Source organism: Mytilus edulis, chromosome 2 (assembly GCF_963676685.1).
Source record: "Mytilus edulis chromosome 2, xbMytEdul2.2, whole genome shotgun sequence".
Classification (NCBI taxonomy): domain Eukaryota; kingdom Metazoa; phylum Mollusca; class Bivalvia; order Mytilida; family Mytilidae; genus Mytilus; species Mytilus edulis.
This window is the reverse complement of record NC_092345.1, coordinates 56,625,699-56,645,587: the sequence shown is the minus strand read 5'-3', so window position 1 is coordinate 56,645,587 and position 19,889 is coordinate 56,625,699. Positions and strand designations below refer to the sequence as shown.

The 19,889-nt window shown below is 32.2% G+C and overlaps 1 protein-coding gene across 2 annotated transcripts in view; it reads right to left on the bottom strand.

Annotated features, from left to right (window-relative positions):
* Nucleotides 1-15,256, bottom strand: part of LOC139510286 (contactin-like) — a 40,778-nt gene extending 25,522 nt beyond the window's left edge. The window contains exons 1-10 of one of the 2 annotated variants that reach the window (XM_071296783.1): nt 15,119-15,256; nt 14,015-14,089; nt 12,322-12,416; nt 11,335-11,420; nt 9,703-9,854; nt 7,625-7,732; nt 6,169-6,344; nt 4,470-4,623; nt 3,267-3,362; nt 2,232-2,465 (exon numbers count right to left, since the gene is read on the bottom strand). In XM_071296783.1, coding sequence (XP_071152884.1) covers nt 2,232-2,465; nt 3,267-3,362; nt 4,470-4,623; nt 6,169-6,344; nt 7,625-7,732; nt 9,703-9,854; nt 11,335-11,420; nt 12,322-12,416; nt 14,015-14,078 — 1,165 coding nt within the window. In that variant the 5' untranslated portion in view covers nt 14,079-14,089; nt 15,119-15,256. The remainder of the gene's footprint in view (nt 1-2,231; nt 2,466-3,266; nt 3,363-4,469; nt 4,624-6,168; nt 6,345-7,624; nt 7,733-9,702; nt 9,855-11,334; nt 11,421-12,321; nt 12,417-14,014; nt 14,090-15,118) is intronic. The other variant, XM_071296784.1, reaches the window with a different exon arrangement.
* Nucleotides 15,257-19,889: the final 4,633 nt, after the last annotated feature.

Genomic DNA, 19,889 nt, shown 5'->3' with positions numbered 1-19,889 from the left:
TTTAAAAAAAGGGACATAACTTGAGAACATTGAAAGGGACATGATTCAAATCTTATTACAAAGGACCATAACTGTAGATTTCACGAAAGTGATGCCACAGAAATTCAATCTTGATTGTGGTGGGTAATAATAAGCATTGTGTATAAGTTTGATAAAATTTAGTAGAGCCAGAAATGGTAAATTTTTCCATTTATAAAGGGACATAACTCTAATAACAATCAAAGTAACACCACTTACATTTGAAATGTATCTGTGTTTGGTGGTAATTAGCAATGTGTATAATTTTTATAACATTTAGTTGAGGCAAAGTTAAAGAACGGACATACAGATGGACAAAGGTTGAACTTGATTCTACCTCCACTGTGAAGGAGGCATTAAATCTGGAAGATCAAATAACAATGATACATGTCATTAGTACCAGTAACAAAATGAACACCAATAAAATTGAGAATGGAAATGGGGAATATGTCAAAGAGACAACAACCCGACCATAGAACAAACAAAAGCAGAAGGTCACCAACAGGTCTTCAATGCAGCAAGAAATTCCCACACCCAGAGGCGTCCTTCAGCTGGCCCAAAACAAAAATATATAATTGTTCAGTGATAATGAACACCATACTAAACTCCAATTTGTACACAAGAAACTAAAATTAACTAGAGGCTCTAAAGAGCCTGTGTCACTAACCTTGGTCTATGTGCATATTAAACAAAGGAAACAGATGGATTCATGACAAAATTGTGTTTTGGTGATGGTGATGTGTTTGAAGTTCTTACTTTACTGAACGTTCTTGCTACTTACAATTGAATTGATAATTAACTTTGCACTTAGTAACAGAGGAAATTATTTGGTAAAAATTTACAAAAATTTACCAAATTAATGAAACTTGTTAAAAATTGACTATAAAGGGCAATAACTCCTTAAGGGGTCAACTGACCATTTTGGCAAGTTGACTTATTTGTAGATTATACTTTGCTGAACATTATTGCTGTTTACAGTTTATCTCTATCTATAATAGTATTCAAGATAATAACCAAAAACGGCAAATTGTTTTTAAAAATTACCAATTGGTGGGCAGCAACTCAACAACTGGTTGTCAAATTCATCTTGACAATTTGAGGGCAGATAGATCTTAACCTGATAAACAATTTAACTTAGTCAGATTTGCTCAAAATGCTTTGGTTTCAGAGTTTCCATTTTACCCCTATGTTCTATTTTTAGCCATGGCGGCCATCTTGGTTGGTTGGCTTGGTTACCACACACATTTTTAAACTAGATACCCTAATGATGATTCTGGCCAAGTTTGGTTAAATCTGGCCCTGTAGTTTCAGAGGAGATTTTTGTAAAAGATTACAAAAATTAAAAAAAAAATTGGTAAAAAATGACTATAAAGGACTATAAAGGGCAATAACTCCTTAAGGGGTCAACTGACCATTTTGGTCATGTTGACTTATATGAAGATCTTAATTTGCTGAACATTATTGCTGTTTACAGTTTATCTCTATCTATAATAGCATTCAAGATAATAACCAAAAACGACAAAATTGTTTTAAAAATTACCGATTAAGGGCAACAACCCAACAACCGGTTGTCTGATTCATCTGAAAATTTCAGAGCAGATAGATCTGCACTTTATAAACAATTCTACCCCATGTCAGATTTGGTCTAAATGCTTTGGTTTCAGAGTTATAAGCCAAAGTCTCCATTTTACCATATGTTCTATTTTTAGCCATGGCGGCCATCTTGGTCGGTTGGCTGTGACCCGGCCACATTCTTAACATGATAAACAATTTAACTTAGTCAGATTTGATCTAAATGCTTTGGTTTCAGTTTCCATTTTACCCCTATGTTCTATTTTAAGCCATGGCGGCCATCTTGGTTGGTTGGCTGGGTTACCACACACATTTTTAAACTAGATACCCCAATGATGATTTTGGCCAAGTTTGGTTAAATATGGCCCTGTAGTTTCAGAGGAGAAGATTTTTGTAAAAGTTAACAATGGACTACGGACGCCAATTGATGAGAAAATCTCACTTGGCCCTGTGGGCCAGGTGAGCTAAAAATAATACAAGACTCACAAAGGCCAGAGGCTCCTGACTTTGGACAGGCGCAAAAATGTGGCTGCGTTAAACATACCAGGTTATTTATCATTTTTTAAAAATTGTTTATTTGTCTTCCAGATTTTGATTATACAATTAAAAACAGTAGTCATAACAAAGAAATTAATTTTTACCTTTTTGCATAACAACCAATTTGATAACTCTGCTGACTCTACTAGGGGCTTGAGAGTTTCCTAGAGAAGAGGTCGTCAAACTGGTCAATGACACCTGGCAGTAATAGTCTGAAGTATCAATCAATGTCACCTCTGAGAAATACAATCTACCATTGGCAGACATGAAGATATATGGTGTTGTTTCAGTAATTATCTCCCTTGGTGGACTTCCTCTTAGCCACATGTAAGTTGCAGCTGTAAGTAATAAACAGATGCTGTCTAATTAATACAAATATCCATCATGTTTTATTCTCCATTTCCATGAAACGATATAAAAGATAGATAGTATCTTTAATTGCGCATAATGATCAATTTTTATAATTATAAATTACAAACAAAGTGAACCAACGCCTGGTAAATCTGTAGCATTGTAGTGTCTCTGTTATGATAATTATTTATGATTTATTTGTTTTTTTGATGCATTTCATAAAACAAATTATAAATGGCCTTATATGGTCCCAAATATAGTCTATATTTAAAGTTATCATAATTGGTTTTAACCTACAATTTCACAAGTTATTCTTTTTCAAGACTTTTGTGAGTCGAAAAGATCATGTGAAAAAAATTTGTCACAAATAAGTTAAATCTTTTCTGATTGAACTACATTCAGTTAATTTGACAATCATGTAATCATAGCACTACAAAGTGGACTAGAAAGAGGTAAATGCGAAACAATGCATAGGCAAAAATACATAATGATATTAAACAATCTTTTTTATATTGAAGCATGTGCTTTCAGTTTCTAGTTCTAAAAATCAGTGTTAATTGATCTGTTTCAAAGTTTTGGCTACCGGTATATCCTGAGTCATGAAAAGAATGCTTATACATAATGTTTTGAGCAAAAAGACATAATTCCTTTTTGTATTGTTTTAAAAGCTATGATTCATTGTGATTGACAAACATATTTTACTCTAATCTAACATAGACTTATAATAATTTGAACATTCAATGTAATTTCAGTAATTGTATTTCACTTATAAATACTATTAATGTTACCTGGATCAGCTTTGATAGCGCTACAGTGTAATGCAACTCCATTATATGCATTTGTATATACTGGTGCATCTTGTACATTGGAAAATTCTCCAAGAGCTATGAAGTATAAAAAGGTACATTTAGGTTTTGTACAAATACAAATGGTTAGTAAGAGAATTATGCTCCCCAGGAGAAGGCAATATATCTCTTTAGTCCTGGTTAATAGCTAGATTATTGAATAAAGATTAATTTTTCCAATTTAGGTTGTCCTTCAAAATTCATTTTGTACCAAAAAAAATCGAAACAAACTTGCAGCAAAATGTAAGAAAGTTATTTCCATGATATTGCTTTTTGCATTTCCCCACTTATACAGTGTAATATGATTCATTACATACTACATTCCCCCCCTTATACAATGTAATATGATTCATTACATACTACATTCCCCCCTTATACAATGTAATATGATTCATTACATACTACATCCCCCCCTTATACAATGTAATATGATTCATTACATACTACATTTTCCCACTTATACAGTGTAATATGATTCATTACATACTACATTTTCCCACTTATACAGTGTAATATGATTCATTACATACTACATTTTCCCACTTATACAGTGTAATATGATTCATTACATACTACATTTTCCCACTTATACAGTGTAATATGATTCATTACATACTACATTTTCCCACTTATACAGTGTAATATGATTCATTACATACTACATTCCCCCACTTATACATATAAAAGTTTTTATATCTTTTCATTCTTGATCTGGATTTTAACCCAACCCAGTGTGTCAAACCTATAGTCTGTTTAGTGGAATACTGGCCTACTCAGTCTTCAAGCTGAGTGGCAGCCCAGACAGCCCAGGCTAGTAAAATTGCTCTCGTGCCTTTAAAAATCATATCTACAGGCCAACAGAATCTAACTAAAAATTTTCAAAAATTGACCTCCGGGCCTGAAGTTTTTATAGTCCATCGTGAAGACTGCCTACTGATCGCTCTATAAGATGTTGCCAATAAATGTTAAGATATCTGTTAAAATTTAAATTCAATTAAACATCCAGAAACATTAAAAAAAAATATTTGTAAAAATATAGGTTATGTTATTTCTCTAGTGTGTACACAATGTACATTTATATACCTAAATAAAATATGATCATTTCATTAAATTTCTGGAAACCTTAATGAACATTCTAAAACTTACTTCCAAAAGCCAATTGGACTGGGTTACTAATGACTGTTCCTATGTTATTAGAAACTTGACACTGGTAAGTATATGCATCCTTTTCCTCAACAGGATCCTGTATTGATAGCTTTCCATTGGTCATTGTGTATCTATTGTCTGTTTTAACTGTCACCTTCAATCAAAGAAATCAAAATTTTAACTACCCTTGCACTGTAAAATCAGAAATTGTCACTTGGGTTTTAAATTTGGTTTATTTTGTGTTGAAAAGGGACATAACTTGAAAACATTAAAAGGGACATCATTCAAATCTAATTACAAAAAGGACCATAATCTAACTACAAAAAGGACAATAACTGTAAATTCATGTAATTGATGCCACAAAAATTAGATCATGATTGTGGCGGGTAATATTAAGCATTGTGTATAAAAGGAGTATGTTCGATAAGGTCCTAAAATGGCCCCCTTTTTTAGCGTAAATTTCAAATTCAGATTTGTTTAACAATATCACAATAAATTTTAGCTAATACATTGACTAGATAGGATATAAGCCATTTTATTGAAAATTTCACGTTTCTGCGTTTCATTATGACGTCACAAGTTGTACTCATATTGATTTTTTACGAAAAAATCAATGAAAATGGGTAAATTTCCATAGATTATTGGACAGGAAACATAGAGCGCATACGTCGACAACAAAGATCTTTTAAAATAATGTTTGTGAAGACATTTCACATGTCTTATTTGAATATTAAGCTTGTCGACGCCTGCGCTCTATGTTTCCTGGTCCTTTATTTGGTTGAAATCCAGCTGATTTTGTCAAATTTCACAAAAATCCCTTATCTTGACCTTTTTGGGATGTAAAAATCAACGTGTTAGAATTAAACTTTGACAAAAACAGTTCTGTTTAACTTTCTCACATGTCTTTAAGGCAACTTAAAGCATTTATTGTCTTGTAACTATGAACTTTATAATTGGGGCCAAATATGGCCCTTACCGAACTTACTCCTTTAGTTGAGACAAACTTGAATAAGAGTGCAGAAATGGCAAATCTAGCTATTTTTTCCATTAAAGTCTCATAATATATGTAATACTTTGTCTTTTCAAATCCATGAAAAAAAGATGCTGTTGAAATCTCAAAGATGGTTTGAAATGCACACCTTATTGAATATGAAAAGTAATTAAGAATCTGACATTTCCATAGTATTTTGTCAGAAATTGTATTTATTTCCATCAGTAACTAAATTGCAATACTTTTCTTCTTACTAAAATGTTGTGCCTTCAGGTTATAATACAATCATTTTATCCTGCAATCAACCTTTCTACTATACTTATACAGGTGTACAGATAACAGGAAGTGATAAACATATACTAGACATATATAGTCCCCTGGTATCCTGCTTCTGTTGCTAGCCAGCGGTTATGTCAATGACTATTTAGTTCACAGTTCAATTTAGGGTTCCCATTGCGGTCCCTGTTTAGGTCATGCAGATTTCTTCATAAACAAATTCAACAATTGAGACGGTACAAAAATTTAAATATTCAATAACAGGATAAAGACAATAACTGTTTAGTGTCTTAAAATAACAGCTGTATTTGTATGAGGCAGGAAACAGAAGAAGTAATTGCTTGTTGAAGCTTGAAATTTATCTGTTCCTTAGCCTCGTACAAATACAGCAGATATTTTAAAGACACTAAACAGTTCTTGGCTTTATCTTACCTCTTCTGCAAAGTTAAATCCTCTGTACCATTTATATTGACAAGCAGGATTACACATGGCACGGCACTCTATATGAGCAATTGGAGTACGAGATACTACCATCACACCTTTAGGCTGTGCTTGAAAAATTGGTCCTCTTTTTACATTGGTCAGATTTTGATATGCTACACCATATTCTACAAAAAAAGTTATATTATTACATGTGATATTACATGACAGCATTATAGAAATACCTACTGTCCAGTGGTTAAGTTAGGTCAAAATTACTTATGGGTCTCAAAGCATGGAAAGAAACATTAATATGAAAATACAATTTCAATCTAACATGTTATTGATAACTTAAATTAATGTTTTAACCATTTGAGCAACAGAGCATATATTCAAGATTAAAACAAGAATGTGTCCAAAGTACACAGATGCCCCACTCGCATTATTATTTTCCATGTTCAATGGACCATGAAATTGGGTAAACAATCTAATTTGGCCTTAAAAGTAAAAAGATCAACCAAAAGGGAACATGTGTACTAAGTTTCAAGTTGATTGGACTTCAGCTTCATCAAAAACTACCTTGATCAAAAACTTTAACCTGAAACTCACACTTTTTATTTCTATGTTCAGTGGACCATGAAAATGGGGTCAAAAGTTTAATTTTGTTTTAAAATAAGAAAGATCATATCATAAGGAACATGTGTTCTAAGTTTCAAGTTGATTGGACTACAGCTTCATCAAAAACTACCTTGACCAAAAACTTTAACCTGAAACTCGCACTTTTAATTTCTATGTTCAGTGGACCATGAAAATGGGGTCAAAAGTTTAATTTTGTTTTAAAATAAGAAAGATCATATCATAAGGAACATGTGTTCTAAGTTTCAAGTTGATTGGATTTCAACTTCATCAAAAACTACCTTGACCAAAAACTTCAACCTGAAGTGGGACGAACGGATGGACGAACAGACGGAAGGACGCACAGACCAGAAAACATAATGCCCCTCTACTATCGTAGGTGGAGCATAAAAACTTGATTTATATAACTTCACATTTGCCAAAAATTTAATGTCTCTTGAATTTACAGTATACTTTCAATGCCTTTGAGTTATAGAATTATCATTTATCAGAAAATTTTCATCATATTTAGCCCTTTTCTCTTTTCTATTTACCCTGTCATATTTTTTAAGACCAACAAATAATTTTATGGGGCTTTATCTAACATAGAAATAAAGTTCATCCCAGTTAATCTGGGATTTAATAAATACTAAAGGATGATGTGTGCAATAAGTCATTTTGATGATCAACTAGTAATTATCCTCATCTAACAAAAAGACTCAAACTCAAACAGGTGAACAATTAAATGCAAATGCAAAATCAAAGTTACAATAGCTTGCTACAATTTTTCAAAAGTCTTTTCTAATCTGTCTATTAACATACTTAATATTTTTAACATTTGCTTCAAACTCACCAAAAGTTCGCCTTTCCATAGTCAATCTATAAGCAAAGGTTCTTGGTATTTCACAAATGTATGGTAATACTTTGTTCTTTCCAGCTAAACTCCAACCATATTTACTTGCTGAAACAATTGAAAACAATTTATTCATTCAATTCTTTATACATATTTTTTAAATCAAATAACTAGAACAACAAAAAATGTTTCAACTTGAATAAAATTTCAATGTCAAATAGAAAATTGGAAATCTATGAAAGGTCTGACACTATCTGACTAAAATATATTCGTGCACTATTAGCAAAAAACAAGCTTTTAAATAAATGTTATAAATTGATGATATATAAATAATAGAAAAAGTAGAAAAAATTGATAGGTTAGTGTCCTTGTTTTCTTGTTTTTGAGATGTAAGCAAGTGAAAATTTGGCGAGAAATTAGATTTTTATACATTTAAAATAAGTACCTTTTTTCTTTCAAAAACTATGAAAAAATAACAATGATTTTACATGATTTTGAAAATTAGTTTTTAAGCTATATGTACTAAAGTTATGAAAAAAAAAGTACATATAAGCAGACAAAGTTTTAAATGAAACTATATGGATAATACAAGAGAATTACAATTTTATGAAAAAATTCAGAAACATAAGCAGCCCTCCTGAGTTAATTCCAATTCCCTCTGTAAGACAATATGACTTAGACTAAGGAGAGCAGTGAAAGCAGATTTAGAAATTACTCATAAATAAAAAATATAAATGTTTTTTTTCTTCAAATAACTACAATTTGAAATGAGAAGTTGGTGTTTTCTTGATATTCACATGTTACTGCATTTAGCATCTTATGATTCACCGAAGTTTATCAATAAATTATCCAGAACAAGAGGCTGTCACAATGACAGCAAACCGGATTTATTAACATTTATTTGTGTCCTGCCAATATCACAAGAACCATAACTGATGAACATTGAAAGTGAAAATCGTCAATATCAAATTTGACATCCATTTTGTCATTAGTATCAACATATTAAAATTTGAAAAGCTTAGGTTGAATGGTTCATGAGTAAATGCAACAACATGAATGGAAACGCCATTTTTTTATCTTTCAAGAACCATAACTGATGAATGATAAACGCCAAAATCGACATTATTGAACTTGACCTCCATTTTGTCATCAGTAACAACATATTAAAATTTGAAAAGCTTTGGTTGACCAGTTCATGAGTATAATGCACGGACATGACTGGAAAAGCCAGTTTTCAATCTTTCAAGAACCATAACTCCTGAACGGTAAAAGTCAGAATCGTCATTATTGAACTTGACCTCCATTTTGTCATCAGTAACAACATATTAAAATTTGGGAAGCTTTGGTTGAACAGTTCATGTGTAAATGAACGGACACCACTGGAAATGCCATTTTTCAATCTTTCAAGAACCATAACTCCTGAACGGTAAAAGTCAAAATCGTCATTATTAAACTTGACCTTCATTATGTTGTCAGTAAGAACATATCAAAATTTAAAAGTTTTGGTTGAACGGTTCATAAGTAAATGCACGGACAACATTTGGTTGCCGCCCGCCCGACGTACATCCCCAAATCAATAACCGACATTTTTGTCACAAGAATCCGGTTAAAAATGAACAATCTTAAATCAACAAGAAATAAAATTATAAAAGTTTATGACTGAAGACTCCTGAAAAACACCCTTTGTTCCTTTAAATGAACTCTTAATGCTTACATGGTAGCGGAAAAATCCAGAAAGTTATTCCATAAAAGTCACCTTCTAAATTAAAATCAATGAAGCATTACTAAGTCTTGACTCCTATGAAGTTAGAACTCCCTAAACAGAAGACAAGTAAAAAGTAAAATCACAAAAATACTGAACTCAGGAAAGTTTAATCAGGAGAGTCCCTAATCACATGACAAAATCAAATGACAAAACACATCAAACTAATGGACAACAACTGTCATATTCCTGACTTGGTACAGGCATTTTCAAGTGTAGAAAATGGTGGATTAAACCTGGTTTTATAGCCCTAACCTCTAACTTTTACAACAGTGTCATCAAATTCCGTTATATTAACAACGATGTTTGAACTTACTTAAATAACTGTATACAATGATAACACCAGGAGTCTTTTGAGCATTAGGTAACCAGTACTGTTGAGTGTAGGGTATAGGTGTTGTCTCTCCATCCCAGTACCAGCTTTTTGAACCTGTAAAGTCCTGTATTCCTCTTGTATACCAACTATTTCTAAAATGCATATTAAATAAAGAATATGAGCAAGAGTGATTGTTTTAAACAAAATTTATGCAATTGTAAGACAAAACAAGATTGCTAACCTTATTCAAGAATGAAACTGTCTTGAACTAATTATAGTCTCAAGTTAGGAGCCTGAAATTCAGTCGTTGTTGTTGGTTGCTGGCTGTCATATTTGTTCCCCCCTCTCATAAATCAGGGTGTTGGTTTTTGATTATCTCTTGAATTGTTTTAATTTTGTTATTTCTGGACCTTTTATAGCTTTTACAGAATTTTTTCATTGTCTAATGTTGAATATAAAAAAACTCTATGAAGTTTACTTGCTAGTGTTAAGAGTAGTTTTAGACAAATAATGTCAGAAAAATGTAGGTTATAATAGAAGAAATGGCATGGGACTTCTGTCTACTTTTTTTAGAACCCAAATCAAAATTTGAAATCCAATAAAAGAAAATGGCCCTATTTACTTCCGATGAAAAATCATTTTCATTGTACAACTGGAGTCAATTCACAAAAATACTTACGACTAAGATTGATTGTAAGTATACTGAATTGTTCATGACTTATGATCAATCTTAATTGTAAGTTTTTTTGTGAAACTGACTCCTGAATATTTATCTTCAAACCAAATTGTTTGATTCCATACAGAAATATTTGGAGAACAATTATCATATATAGATATAAGATGTGGTATGAGTGCCAATGAGACAACTCTCCAGCCAAGTCACAATTTGTTAAACTTTAAAGTTCAAAAGGTCAAATTTACAGCCTTTCAAACAAAGCCTTGGCTTACATCTAACAGCAACCCATAAAAGACTCCAAAAATTACAAATGTACAACCATACCAACAGGACTATCATACTCAGATTTGGAAATCTAGCACCTTAAATACTGGGTTTAATGTTTCATGCACAAATAATGTACTCCAATTTTATGACCAAAAGGCCTGAACAACACTTACACAGTATATAGGCAGTGATGCATGTGGCTATGGGAGAGGGCTGATGCAATCATTAACCTTATCAGCATATTCAGGTATTCTAATCCAGAGTGATAAAGGATGTGTATGATCCAGTAGAAAATTTAGAACAATTAGCATAACTAACTTTTTAATTTCAGACTGTTATTGAAAAATTTAATATCATTATATGTATTATGAATTAATTATATAATTATGTATCACAATATATACTTGGTGTATTTTCAGATGAAATAAAAATAAATTACAAAAAAAAACCACTTACACAGTACAACTCTAAAATATCAAACTAAAAAAATATAATTATAAATAATATCTGATAAAACTGAAATAGTGAAAAACATGTTGCAGAAGTCTTCAACTCTGACTGCTAGACAAATCTAGGTAATTTATGAGTTCAAACAATGCTGTGGTGCAAGTTTATAAATAAAACTGAACTTTCTAAGACTTCTGCAAACTAGATAAACCAATTTTTTTACAAATTTTTGATTAACATACCTATAAAAATCATGATTGATTAGATAATTCTCAACAAAATTGTGTTCTGTTAAATCTGTGATACTTATCAGTGAAGCAAACATATCCTGCAAAATAAAAATATTTTTAAAATAGATGTATACAGTTATTTAAGTGAAATTTAAGTCCAAGGACCATAACTCTCCAAAAAAATCATCAGATTAGAATAAAACTCAAATTGATCTGTAACTTGTCATGTTTAAACATTACACTAAATATTAAATCACTATTTTTAAGCACAAAGAAATGAAATGAGGAAAACTGATCAGACAAACAGACAGACAGACGTAAAGTTCCCTTCAACTTCATCTGAATTATTACATTAGTTCCAGATGTTTGCCTATATCTTAGTCTATCATTCTATCAGTGTTTGCCTATATCAGTAGTATTAACCATTTTCTCGATATTTTTCAGAAGAATCACTGGTGAACGCTGCAACACAGATCAAGATCAAAGATCAGCAGCAGCCAGCAGTGGCCTGATTCTGACATCTTTTCATAATTTTAAAGTACAATGCATCTTTTAGTTATATACTTTGAAAGATTGATAGAACAGATGACTAATTAGAGGTGGTCCTTAAAGCCGCTGATTATTATAAGTTTTGAATGCTACACAAAAAGCATCAATGCTTATGATTTGGTGTTCAATGTTTGTTTGGAAAAGAGAAATAACGTACTCAGTCATCTTGTTTTGCCTTCAAGTGAAGTAACTTTCAACTGATATTTGATGTAAACATACATGTACATAAATTAGGCCGTTAGTTTTCTCGTTTGAATTTTTCTGGGCCTTTTATAGCTGACTATGTGGTATGGGCTTTGCTTATAGTTGAAGGACGTACAGTGACCTAAAGTTGTTAATTTCTGTGTTATTTTGGTTTCTTGTGAAGAGTTTGGCAATCATACCACATCTTCTTTTTTATATGATAAATTAGAAATAACTTAAGTCAAAAAGTTATCTATTTAAACTTACAGCACATGACTTCCTTGCTTTTTCATAGGTCAGTTTAGGTGCAAAAACAAACTTGTAACATGTGTTATCAGTGCTAATCCAATCACTTGGACAATCTAAAATTGAAATATAGGTATGTATTGTAAAATGGCTGAGTACATTGTAAATGTATATATATAGTTTGTCACAAATTAAACCAGCAGTTATATTTTTTCGTTTTTTTATCATTTCCAATTGCCATTACTTCCTTTAAATAACAAAAGTATCTTTAACAATTCTGGATGTTTATTTAGTTGTATACATTTAAGTGCAGCATTAAAATATATTGTGTTACATGTAGGTAAATCAGGGATCTCCATGGCCTGTTTAACGATTGCACCCCGCCATCGTTCAAATGTCTTGCGCCATCGTTAAATTGTCTTCCGCCATCGTTCAAAACTTCATCGTTTTTTGTACCCCGATGCCATTTTTTTATCAATATAAACAAATGCATGTAATTGCATAACCCTTAGGCTTTTTATGTTATAATCCAATACAGTTCTAACGCCTGAGGGATATCCGGATTAAGATCGCTAATCACTTGTACCGGAGCTTGTACAGGTAGATCAACAAACCAGACAGGAGAATACTATCTGAATACTAGAATACTAGACGATCCATTTGTCGAAGTAATCAACTAAGTTTCAGCAAATGATTATGATAATTTAGATTAAATTAATAATCCAGTTACAAAGAAAACAGTTTAACAAGTCAAACACATGCTTTATTTTGACTTACGCAATCAGCATCCCCCTTTTTTAAGAAGTACAAAATAAGACGCAAAACAGTAAATATTATTTCATCGCAAATAACTTGAGTACTGCTGTAACGATAATTTAGAATAACTTTAAAAGTTTAAAAGTAAAAACTTAAATATTTCCTGTAAAGAAATATCGTATCTAAATTCCGAATTCATTTCGTATATTACAATCAAATTGATACATCCGCGTTTCCGGTTTCTATTCAGACTCGAAAGATGCATGTTGCACAGCATCAATTTGTCAGATAAAGTCATTCAAAACCTTTTCATTTGTTTGCTTTACAAATCTCTTTAAACTTTTACATAACCCGTACGAATCGTTTTGTTGTTGCTGCAAATCAGCCATACCGGTAATGGGCTCTGAATTTGACAGTGTCCATGAAAAATAAGCTCCACATCAGATGATTTTTAACCCCCATAACAATTACCAAAAATACAAGAAATCTACATGGGGACCTTCATGACAGCATTTGGTCATTCTCGACTAAGGGGGGACCATGAAGACTTGGCATTTGAATGGTTAAAAACGGCAATATTAAAATGAAAATATTGATACTTCTAATTCTATAATGAAAATTCAAATAAATAATTTAAATAAGCAATGAATTAGCATGTTCACCATTCCTTGTATGGAGGGATAAAATACTTCCGATTGCGCTACACTTTACAGCGTAGACACGGTTTATAATGGTGAAAGTTTCTCCATGGTTCAATTTTCATCCATGGAGATCCCTGGGTAAATACAGGATTTTACATATATATATTAAGGAAGTACAAACATAAATGAATACCACATTTTTTAACAAGTATACATTTGTACAATTGAATAAAGAAACAAAAATCAATTTATGCAATTTTGTCGTTCCAGAAGTTGCGACTCAAAAAACATGTATGCTTTATGGAAATTTTACTTACTATATCTAGGATCTTGGGATAAGACAGTGGTTACCAGTAGTATCACCAGGCTATATGGGATCATTCTAATTCTCTCTACAAAAAATCATTTTCATTAAAAATTGTACAACTTTCTATGAATTTGTTAATCATGTATACTGCTCATGCAGAAACTCCTTGGTCAAAATAAATTCCCCGACCGAATTAAAAAACAAACAAAACCAATTCAAAATTTTGGAGCTGTGATGAATATAAAAGCCATTATTTTTACCTCAAATTACATACATGTAGGCCAGTTCCTGGATAGGGTTTTTTAAAAGATGAATCTGTCATGTGATTTTCATCACCATGTGACAAATATTTATGCATTGTCATTTCCAACACACGTTGAGCAAATTGGTAATAAAGATTAATTTTAAACTGCACAAAATATTTGGGAAATTAAAATCTAAAAATCCTTAATTACGGAACATGAATTAACTCTATACTACCTTACCGTGCTTACGGAATGACGATTTTAAAAGTGCTGGAAACTTTAAATAGAGCAGGGATACAGTTGCACCTTCGTTCTGGTAAATGATGTACGTCAAAGGCGTGCCAATTGAGGATCTTTTCAGGTCACATTTTAACAATATGTTCTTAATTGTTTATATGTTGGTCATCAAATTTTTTTCCATGCCCCCCTCTTTCTTAAGTTTCAAAAAGTTGGACACCCCCTTCATGCCCCAATATTTTAAAGATCTCTCCCCCACTCACTCTTTTTGGGTTACAAATGAAGTCCCTGTAAAAAAAATATATTTATATTGACAAACAAAATTTTAATTTCTGTGTCATGCCATGAAAAGCCCATGATCAAGTATTTTAAATACTGATTCATGCTGATTTATTTCATAGGGATTTCTGATTTCAGCAAATTTCAGCAGTTTTAGCTAGTGGTTAAATTGAATTTCGGAATTTAGCTTGACAGTGACACAAATGAATTAAAAATATTTGTCTCACCTCTATTCAATAACCCTGATAAATCTCGTTATGCAACAAATAATCATTGTTTGTGAGTCAACCTGTTGACATTTTACGGAAGCGCGATATTTTCTGATATTTACCTGTTTACCTTTTTCAACTCACCTGTGCACGATTTACCTGTGGTAATTAGATTAACTTGTCGTCGATTTCTGGTCTAAGAAACAATACAAATTACAAAATTACACTGAAACATACGAAACTATGAAAAAAACTTCGTCAAAATGTGGCTCATAACATCGTCATGATCGTATAAAATTTCAAAACAGTTCCATGTGCCTGGGGGTTTAAACCATTCAGACGCTTGGGTGATCAAGATTATTTGAATGTTTTAGTTTGAAGAACTTTTAAAAGCGGGAAATACAAATTTATTTTTACATTCTTGAAAGTATCATGAGGGTCTCAATGGGGGTCATACATAATTTTATGCCTTTCCCTTTTGTAGGGGGGGGGGGGGGTCTTTGTACGATAACTTTTCTCTAATCTTTTGTATTCATTTCACACCTATTTTCTATTTTTTATATGTGGGTCATAATGGGGGTACCTTGTAAAGCAAATTATTGTCCTATTTTTTATAATGAAATATTGTACCACAAGACAATATTTCATAACCATGTATCATGAAATATTGTCCTTGTCCAGTGGCAGATCCAGGAATTTTCATAAGTGGGGGCCCACTGGCTGCCTAAGAGGGGGCCTGATTTCGTCACGCTTCAGTGATTCCTATAGAGTGGGATGCTCATTTTCGCCACATCTTTCCATGTTTTCTACAGTTTAAGTTCAGGTCTAAATGCTTTTGAAGTATACTGATATTTCTATATGAAGATAATTTCAAATGCAAAATATACTTAAGCTTGAAAACCGGTTTGTTTTAAGAAAATCATCTGAAAAGTAAGATTAAAGGGTGTTTGAAATTTCCGGATGTTTTGTCAACACACATATTCGCCGTTTTTACACATCTATTTAAAACCAAATAACCGCAGCTTTTATCAAATCAATTGCATTATAGATGAATAGCAGACATTTCAAAGGTATAAAGAATTCAAAATTAGGGCATTCAGTCAAATATTTACTTAGAAATTTTTTATTCAGGAAATTGTCCGAAAATCGTTGTCCGTTTTTCGGTCATTTTCGGTAGGAGCCGCAATTTTGTCTCAGTTTAAAAAAATATCATATTTGTTATAAAAATATAATTTACGGGAATTTACGGGTACATTTCTTCCTTTTCAGCCATCCTTTGAAGTTTTTACACCTCAAAATGCTTAAACGGCGAAATTGTGTCCCCGGCGAAAATGAGCACCCCACTCTATAAGCAACCAAATTTATTTTTTAAATTTATGAAAATTGTTAAAATATGACTATAAAGGGCAATAATTCCTTAAGGGATAAACTGACAATTTTGGGCATGTTGACTTATTTGTAGATCTTACCAGTGGCGGATCCAAAAAATTTCATAAGTGGGGGCCCACTGACTGACCTAAGAGGGGGCCCGCTCCAGTCACGCTTCAGTGATTCCCTATATAAGCAACCAATTTTTTTCCCAAAAAGGAGGGGCCCAGGCCCCCTGGGCCCCCCTCTAAATCCGCCTCTGCTTACTTTGTTGAACATTCTTGCTGTTTACAGTTTATCTCTATCTATAATAATATTCAAGATAATAACCAAAAACTGAAAAATTTCCTTAAAATTACTAATTCTGGGGCAGCAACCCAACAACAGGTTGTCTGTTTTGTCTGAAAATTTCAGGGCAGATAGATCTTCACCTGATAATTAATTTTCCCCTGTCAGATTTGCTCTAAATGCTTTGGTTTTGGAGATATAAGCCAAAATCTACATTTCGCCCCTATGTATCTTTTTTAGCCATGGCGGCCATCTTGGTTGGTTGGCAGGGTCACGCCACACATTTTTTAAACTAGATACCCAAATGATGATTGTGGCCTAGTTTGGTTAAATTTGACCCAGTAGTTTCAGAGGAGAAGATTTTTTTAAAAGAATACTAAAATTTTTGAAAAATGGTTAAAAATTGACTATAAATTTAGGGCAATAACACCTTAATGGGTCAACTGACAATTTTGGTCATGTTGACTGATTTGTAGATCTTACTTTGCTGAACATTATTGCTGTTTACAGTTTATCTCTATCTATAATAATATTCAAGATAATAACCAAAAACTGAAAAAATTCCTTAAAATTACTAATTCAGGGGCAGCAACCCAACAACAGGTTGTTTGATTTGTTTGAAAAATTGAAGGCAGATAGATCTTGACCTAATAAACAATTTTACCCCATGTCAGATTTGCTCTAAATGTTTTGGTTTTAGAGTTATAAGCCAAAAAACTGCATTTTACCCCTATGTTCTATATTTAGCCGTGGCGGCTATCTTGGTTGGATGGCCGGGTCACTGGACACATTTTTTAAACTAGATACCCCAATGATGATTGTGACTAAGTTTGGTTAAATTTGGCCCAGTAGTTTCAGAGGAAAAGATTTTTGTAAAAGTTAACGAAGACGGACGACAGACGCCGGACCACAGACGGTGGACGCCGCCGGACGCCAAGTGATGGGAAAAGCTCACTTGGCCCTTTCAGGCCAGGTGAGCTAAAAATGTGTATGTCACGATAGTTGTTTTTTTCTGTCATTGAACAACAGTCGGTTAATTACATTAAAGTTCGTTATATTGTTGAACTGAGGAACCTCAGTCAAGAATTGAGAAAAAGAAACTAGAATATTTATTTGAAATATGGGCGAAATACCAGTCAGTACAGATTACAAGAGCTTTTGTTCATTCCCTGAGCTTCAGATATTAAGCTAAAACTGATCTGTGATGACTTTACTTGTCTTTATATAATATGAGGCAGGCATTACCTGTGAATGGGGACGAAGTCTGTATAAATTTTTTTTTTAATTCAAATATGTTGATAAAAGAAACGGAAATACCGTAACGTTTCGGATATTGGTTCTGTTGTAAGGGATTTAGTTGTGACGTTATTTAAATAATGATGTCATACTCAATGTAAACAAAGGAACCCTGTTATCAGGTAACATTTTTTCATATCAAACAATTATTAAATATGATTGGGTGTTGAATTCCTCCCTATATTTGTTGATAAATATACATTTTATTCAGTCTCATACCAACAAGACCGGAAAAGAAAGTAGATCTGAAAAAAAAAGTTAACGATATTGAGTTCATTAGTAGAATGAAAAATTCAGGAAATTTTCTCGATTTTTTTTTTTTAATTGATTTTCTACTGTTATTTGGGACTTTGTCCCCATGTTATCTTTAGAATGTTTACATTTAGCTATATATAACTATATTGATGTGCTATGAAATGACTTTAAAACACGACTGTGCTATGTAATGACTTTCAACAATATAAATGAAAAAAATGTGACTTTACTGACTCTGCCAGTTCAAAACTGCGGGTCCAAAGCCCGGATGAAATAGGAGGCCGGGAAGTCATGAATAGTTATTATTGTTAAAGCGCAAATGTCCTATATAAAAAGCGCAAATGTCCTATATAAAAAGCGCAAATGTCCTATATAAAAAGAGCAAATGTCCTTTTATAAAAAGTGCAAATGTCTATTTAAAAAAGCGCAAACTTCCTATGGAAGAGCGCAAACGTTCCACGCCAATGTATTCATGATAGAGAAGGTATATATAGGATTTTTTTCCTGCGACACGTGCCTGTGTATATATTTACAAAATAAGTGATTGTAATCTATAATTAACCATTTATAATGTATCTATATGCAAATTTGAAACTCACTATTAGTACTTATATAAATTCCTTACTATACAAAACAATTTCGTTATAAATCTAAAAATGTGCATGCTGCATGCTTGTGTAATATTTCTAATTGTGTAATAATTCAATTAAAATATATATCATAATGAAATACTGTCAGTGGACAGTATTCTATATGAAATTTTGTCCAACAGACAATATTTCATGAAGGACAATATTTTATGTTACACTTTCTACTAATGGCAAAATCTTTCCAAATGACTTTACTGTTAGCGGTAAATTTTGATGCATAACGATAAAATGTACACTTTTTTTGAGACAACAAAAAACTCCCTGATTTGGTGAATCACGTTAAGTGTTTTCCAAAATAACGGTAACATTAATTATTTGAGACCTCTGACAAATCACTGCAAAATTTTAACCAATTTGACGTTTACTGTATCTGAAAATGACTGTTTGACGCCTGACAGTAAAGGGCACTACTTTCCTCTTATGCATAAGGGAAAGCAGAAAACCGTTTATACTCTGGGGCTATATATAGTTGATCATAATAAGTATAATAGTACCAGCTATACTATATGACTGTGGGAAAGACAAATATTCAAGAGTACTTATAATGTAAAATGTATTTTAATTATTAATGTTATTTTCATAGTTACAGTATAATATATGTGCCACTTCTATGAGTTTTATTTAGCCACAATCATGTTCCCCTTTTCAAGTTCAAGATTCTAATATCCTTAAATACAACTTATCTCCAGATTTGTTCTTCTCATGTATGAGCAACACAAAGGTTGCCACAAGTGGAGCAGAACCTGCTCAACCTTTCAAGGCATCTAAGTTCACCCCTACATTAATCCTGGGTATTTGTACATTGTTCAATTTTTATTGTTCTGTGTTGTATTTTGTGGACAGGTGTTTAATAATGTTTTGATTCTTGATAATTTATGGATTGAAACTGAATCATTGGCTAACTTGACTATCTGCATGTGTATAGTGCTTAGCAGTTATTATTGTGCTGTTAACATTCACTTTTAGTCAGCAGTTATTTTGCTTGACTATTATCTTAAATCTGTTGTCTATTGTAAAAATAATTTAACATCACCAATCTTATGCTATATGCACTCAAA